Source organism: Oratosquilla oratoria, chromosome 19, assembly GCF_046742065.1.
Source record: "Oratosquilla oratoria isolate Oo_2021 chromosome 19, ASM4674206v1, whole genome shotgun sequence".
In the NCBI taxonomy this organism is placed as follows: domain Eukaryota; kingdom Metazoa; phylum Arthropoda; class Malacostraca; order Stomatopoda; family Squillidae; genus Oratosquilla; species Oratosquilla oratoria.
Genome location: NC_134795.1, coordinates 33,139,261 through 33,146,093, shown reverse-complemented (window position 1 = coordinate 33,146,093; position 6,833 = coordinate 33,139,261). Strand labels below are relative to the sequence as shown.

Below are 6,833 nucleotides of genomic sequence, written 5' to 3'. Positions count from 1 at the left end.
TTATATTAATAACAATAATAATAATAATTAATAATAATAATTATGAATATATAAAATAAATAGATGAAAGATAATAATAATAACAATAATATATAAAATCGCCCAAGACCACCTTCACTTCTTCCTCCTCCTCCACCTTCTCTTCTTTCTCCTCCACCACCTCTTCTTCCTCCTCCACCACCACCTCTTCCTCCTTCACCATCTCTTCCTCCTCCACCACAACCTTCCTCCTCCACCACCACCTTCCTCCTCCACCACCACCTTCCTCCTCCACCATCACCTCTTCCTCCTCCTCCACCATCGCCTCCTCCTTCTCCACCATCACCTCCTCCTTCTCCACCATCACCTCCTCCTCCACCATCTCCTCCTCCTCCTCCTCCACCTCCACCTCTTTCCTCCTCCTCCACCACCACCTCTTCCTCCTCCTCCACCACCACCACCTCTTCCTCCTCCTCCACCACCACCTCTTCCTCCTCCTCCACCACCACCACCTCTTCCTCCTCCTCCTCCTCCACCACCACCTCTTCCTCCTCCTCCACCACCACCTCTTCCTCCTCCACCACCACCACCACCTCTTCCTCCTCCTCCACCACCACCTCTTCCTCCTCCTCCACCACCACCTCTTCCTCCTCCTCCACCACCACCTCTTCCTCCTCCTCCACCACCACCTCTTCCTCCTCCTCCACCACCACCTCTTCCTCCTCCACCACCACCTCTTCCTCCTCCTCCACCACCACCTCTTCCTCCTCCTCCACCACCTCTTCCTCCACCACCACCTCTTCCTCCTCCTCCTCCACCACCACCTTCCTCCTCCACCACCACTTCTTCCTCCTTCACCACCTTTTCCTCCTCCTCCACCTCTTCCTTCTCCACCACCCCTTCCTCCTTCACCACCACCTCTTCCTTCTCCACATTCTCCTCCACCTCTTCCTCGTCTCTCACCACCACCTCTTCCTCGTCTCTCACCACCACCTCTTCCACCTTACTCGCCACCACTTCTTCCTCCACACTCAACACCACTTCATCCTCACTCACCATCACCTCTTCCTCCTCATTCACCACCACCACTTCTTCCTCCTCACTCACTACCACGTCTTCCTCCTCACACACCATCACTTCTTCCTCCTCACTCACCACCACCGCATCCCCCTCACTCACCTCCCACCACCGTCTTCTCCACCTCTTCCTTCTCCTCCTCCCCCACCACCATCTCCATCATCTCTTCCTTCACCTTCTCCACCATCTCTTCCTTCTCTTCCAACCCCATCACCACCTCCATCACCTCTCCTACCGTCACCTCTCCCTCCACCACGTCTTCCTCCTCCACCACGTCTTCCTCCTCCACCACCTATTCCTCTACCACCACCACGTCCACCATCTTTCCTCTCCCTCCACCACTACCTTCTCCACCATCTCTTCCTCCTCCTCCTCGAACTATTCTTTGTTCTGGAGATCGATCCGCCCTCCGTCACCCAGCTCTTCCTTACAACCAGCTCCTCCTCCTCCTCCTCCCCCGGACCAACTCCTGCGCTTCCCGCTTCTCTTTCCTCCTCCTCCTCCTCCTCCTCCTCCTCCTCCTCCTCCTCCCTTGCACCTTCTACGTGTTTCCTTACTCCCTCTGCTCCTCTGGCTCACTCCTGCAGGAGAAGGCCCTGGATCCTATGTACCTCCCCTCTGTTCCTCTGTAACGAAGTTCCCTGTTCCTTTGGTCTTGGCGTCAAAGTTCCTGTCGCTGGTTCCTTCGAGGACGGTATATCCCTTCATCCATTGATCTCTCCTCCCCTCCCCCCGTTTTCTTTCTTCATGTCTTTTTGTCTTTATTTTCTTTTAGGCCTTGTTCTATTCACCACCACATCCACCGCCCCCACCACATCACAGCCGCCACCACATTCACTACCACCAGCACCTCCACTACCGCCACCACATCCACCACCAGATCCATCCACTCCACTTCCACCACTACCGCCACCATATCCACCTCTACTCCATTCCACTTCCACCAGGGTCCTCGTCCTTTCCCTGGAGTTCCTCTCTTTTGGATATGCTCTTGGTCGTTGCCACCACCTGAACCCTTTGTGTCACTGAGGTGGTGCCACTGGGGTCCCACCGGGGCGCCACAGGGCTACCACGAGGACCCCAGAGGGGTCTCCACGTGTGTTGAATTAATTGTGATGTCGAGGTTCATTCATTTTATTTATTTATTTATTCATTTATTTTTGTGGGTTGGGATGGGAGGGACGGCATGACCCTCCACCTCACTCCTCCTCCTCCTCCTCCGCCTCCTCCTCCTGGACCAAAAGGTCTCCTGTCTGCTTCGTGTTTTATCGTTGCTCCTTGTAACACATCTCGTCATCAAACTCTACACTTCCTCTTCCCCCTCCGTCTTCCAACCTGCCTCAGTTCATTGCATGACCTTTTTATCTATTTTTCTTAGTCCTTGTCGCTCTCATTAACGTTCCATAAGTATCTCTCCCCCCTTTTCCCCCTCCCCCCTTTCCCCTCCCCCTTTCCCCCTCCCCCTTCCCCCCTGCCCCTTTCCCCCTCCCCCTTCCCCTTTCCCCCCTCCCCCTCCTCCCTCCTCCCCCTCCCCTCCTCCCTCCTCCATTCCACCTTATCTCTCTTCGTTCCTGCCTTCCCTCTCTCCTCGCGTCGGTCAGGTCTTCCTCTCTCTCTTCCTGGAAGTAACTCACGGTGTCAGAGGCCGCATGTGATTTTTATTTTTATTTTGTTTTAATCTATTTTATTTCTATTTGTTTTATGTGTGCATTTATTTTATTTTGTTTATTTTGATTTGCTGTTTTTTGTTTAATGTGTTTTTTATTTTTCTTATTAATTTCCTCATTTTGTTATCTCTTTATGTATTTATTTACCACTGATCTAACTTACTTTTATCTTTTATTTATCTATCGTTTAGTTTTGTTTCCTTGTTTTATTATATTTCAATTAATCTTCCATTTGTTTATTATTTTTGTTTCCTTGTATTTATTATATTTAATCTATTTTCTAGTTATTTATTGTTTATCACTTTCCTTTTATTCATTTAACTTTCCCTCTATTAACCTAATTATGCGACACCGTACATCCTGAGACTTCGTGTCGAGCGTCACGGCAGTCGCCGGGGCCCGTCCCTCGCAAATCCGCAATTTCGCTGCCAGCCGCCGGTCACGCGAAGGTGAGCGGGCTGCCAGCCGCACACTCGCCCCCCTGTTGCACGGACTCGTTCCCCGTTTAATACTGGGGTGGGGGGAAAGAGAGAGAAGGGGGAGGGGAGAGATAGGGGAGAGGGGAGAGATAGGTAGAGAGAAAAGGAAGGGGAGAGAAGGGGGAGGTGGAGAGAGAAAGGGGAATGGTGAGAGAGAACGGGGGAGGGGAGAGAGAAAGGTTAGGGGGAAGAAAAAGGGAGGGGAGAGAGAAGGGAGGAGAGGGGAGAGAGAAGGAAGTAGAGGGGAGAGAGAAGTAGAGGGGAGAAAGAAGGGAGGTGGGGGCAGAGGGAAAGGAGAGGGGAAAGGGAGGGGAGGAGAGGGGAAGGGAAGGGAAGAGAGGGGAAGGAGAAGGGAGGAAGGGAAGAGAGAAGGGAGGAAGGGGAGAGAGAAGGGAGGAAGGGGAGAGAGAAGGGAGGAAGGGGAGAGAGAAGGGAGAAAGGGGAGAGAGAAGGGAGGAAGGGGAGAGAGAAGGGAGGAAGGGGAGAGAGAAGGGAGGAGAGGGGAGAGAGAAGGGAGGAGAGGGGGAGAAGGAAATGGGGAGGAGAGGGGGAGAGAGAAGGGAGGAGAGGGGGAGAAGGAAATGGGGAGGAGAGGGGGAGAGGGAAATGGGGATGGGAGAAAGAAAGGGAGAGCGGAGAAAGGAAAGGGGAGATGGGAGGGGGAGAGAGAGGAAGGGGAGGGGGAAAGGAGAGAGAACGAGGAGAGGGAGAGGAGAGAGAACGAGGAGAGGGAGAGAGAACGGGGAGAGGGAGAGAGAACGGGGAGAGGGAGAGAGAACGGGGAGAGGGAGAGAGAACGGGGAGAGGGAGAGAGAACGGGGAGAGGGAGAGAGAACGGGGAGAGGGAGAGAGAACGGGGAGAGGGAGAGAGAACGGGGAGAGGGAGAGAGAACGGGGAGAGGGAGAGAGAACGAGGATGGGAGAGAGAACGAGGATGGGAGAGAGAGAACGAGGAGAGGGAGAGAGAACGAGGAGAGGGAGAGAGAACGGGGAGAGGGAGAGAGAGGGGAACGGGGAGAGGGAGAGAGAGGGGAACGGGGAGAGGGAGAGAGAGGGGAACGGGGAGAGGGAGAGAGAGGGGAACGGGGAGAGGGAGAGAGAGGGGAACGGGGAGAGGGAGAGAGAACGGGGAGGGGGAGAGAGAACGGAAAGGGTAGAGAGAGAACAGGGAGAGGGGGAGAGAGGGGGAAGGGGGTGAGAGAAAGAAGGAAGGGGAGAGAGAAAGGGGCAAGGAGAGAGAGAAAGGGGAAGGGGAAGGAGGAGAGAGAAAGAGGGAGGGGGAGAGAGAAAGGGGAAGTGGGGGGGAGAATGGGAAGGGGGTGAAAGAAAGGAGGAAGGGCGAGAGAAAGGGGAAGGGGGAAGACAGAAAAGGGGAAGGGGGAGAGAGAAGGGGGTGGGGTTCCTGTCTTAAGTTGAATAGAATTGCTTGGCGATAGGCAGAAGCAACTGTGTAAAGGAGAGGTGGTAGTTCCGACCTCGAAATAGTGCGAATCCTGCACTGATCTGAAAATAAATTAACGAGAAGTAAATGAATAAGTAAACGAATATATTGATTAAATAAATAAAACAGAACAAGAATAAGCAAAAAATAAAAATGAAGATGAATACATGAAAAAATAAGTGAATACATGAATAAATGAATGAATAAGATGCGAGAACTTCAACCTGTACATGGGCTTACAAGGTGGAATCACGGTCTCCGAGCACACAGGGCAAAGGTGACGGCCTTGGTCACAACGAAGCGCCTCTTGGTGTACGCTCCCTCCTCTTTATCAAGAGTAAAAGGAAGAGGGAAAGGGAAGGGGGTAATAGTTAATCTGCGCTCAGGAAACCAGCCGTGATATTTAGAGCACATTGAATCGGTATACAGAAGAGGAGCAATGCTCGTGTGGTTACGTCTCTTCGTTTATCGCACCTTCCTTAAAGTTCATATAAGGTTTCAACCGTGGCTGTATCTGTTTAAAATTCAAGTATGGTTCCAATTTGGCCTATCCTTGTTCTCCAGTTACCGTACTTAATTTTATTTATTTGTTTTTATTTTTATTTATTTATCTATTTATTCAAATTGGGCCATTATCACTATCTAGGCTATTCCACGGGTTTATGCAGCTGTAAGGAAAGTTGTATTCCTTCACACTCGTTATTTTTTTCCTCGTGACCTCTCGTGACCTCGCAGATACTTGGAAAGGAGGACCTTTACCGGGACATGATATACAGTACTCATGTTCGTAGAGAAGGCTGGCCTATTAAATGACAGTTCCACTTTTAAATGTCTTTATTCTGATTATTCTACTAGCTCACCCCACTTCCCATTTGTACGTTCACGTTTTGGGTACTTTTTAATGATTGTTACATCAAATTTTTATTTGTAATGTAAATGTTTCAGCCTGCTATTTTTGCGCCTTAGGACAATGATGTCGCGGCACCAAAAACAACTCGGTCAAAATATTCCCTCTCATGACCTCGTGAAGCCCCGCTCCCCATCTCTGATCCAAAGATCTGTTAACTTAGTCCGCCCCCTTTAGCGACCTGAACACTGCACTCAGATCACCTTTTTCTCATTGATCCTTCAACGTTGGTAGACCTGACGTTTTAAGTCTCTCCTCATATGGCTTATCTTCCAGGTTGGGAACAGGTGTGCTTGCTGTGTTTTGTGTTCTCTCAATCTTGCTTATTTGTTTCACTCTGTGTGGGGGCCATACCACTGACGCATATTCCAGTCATGGGCAGATTAGTGTTTCTGTCTGACGACAGGCAAAATAGACACAAATGGACGCATTTAAACCTGAAAGGATTAATCGAGGTTGGTTTAAACCCGTTCACGTGTTGAGGGGTTTATCTCAGCTGAATGAAATCGCCTGACGTCATCTAGAATGAGTAAAGAGGATGAAGTAACGAAAGAATCGGTCTATGCAAGACGCTACTATCAACATCACAGATACATAAATGCTGAGATCATCACAAACACATAATGAATTTATCATCATCACTTGTGCTGTATAATAGATATTTTTTCCTATTTCTTATTGTTTCATTTTTCGAGCACAACGACACTGCTCTCCTACGGTAGGGTAACAACTGTAGATCACTGGCCCAGCACATTGTCTGAGACCATGGTGAATCACTGTGGCACTGTCGAGCACTGCATTTTCTATCGACGTTGAGATGCTGGCTGACCTGGTTGCTCCTCTCGACGCCGAGGAGCTCAATCTAGGTCACGTCAGGTGAACGTCTTTTCCCTACTTCGGAGACACAGACTCTCCCGAAGTCCGACGAAGAACAAAAGGCGAGAACGAAGAGGAACTTACCATGGCGGGTGTCCTGCTCCTGGGGAAGACGGCTGGTCACTTGTTGGTGGCGCTCCTCTGTCGAAGCCTCCTGTAAACGATCCCCCCATGATCCCCCCTTCTCCCCCCCTCCCCCAGCAGTAGTCGCAGATGGTCCTCCTCTCCTCCTCTCCCTCCCCCCGCTGCCCCCTTTCCAAACCGGAAGCTCGGCTTTAAGTTGCCAACGACATCCACTTTTTTCTTTCATTTTCTATTTCTTGTTGGATATGCGACGAAGGAATTTAGTCCTATAATTCACGTAAAACTCGAAATTTATTTTCTTTAGCAACTGCGCCATCGAGAAG

At 50.5% G+C, this 6,833-nt stretch overlaps 1 protein-coding gene across 1 annotated transcript in view; it reads right to left on the bottom strand.

Moving 5' to 3' along the window:
• The window catches only part of Ak1 (Adenylate kinase 1), a 77,777-nt gene extending 71,216 nt beyond the window's left edge, over nt 1-6,561 (bottom strand). Inside the window, exon 1 of the mRNA XM_076202852.1 lies at nt 6,511-6,561. Within this exon, the coding sequence (XP_076058967.1) occupies nt 6,511-6,513 (3 nt within the window). The 5' untranslated portion in view covers nt 6,514-6,561. The remainder of the gene's footprint in view (nt 1-6,510) is intronic.
• Nucleotides 6,562-6,833: the final 272 nt, after the last annotated feature.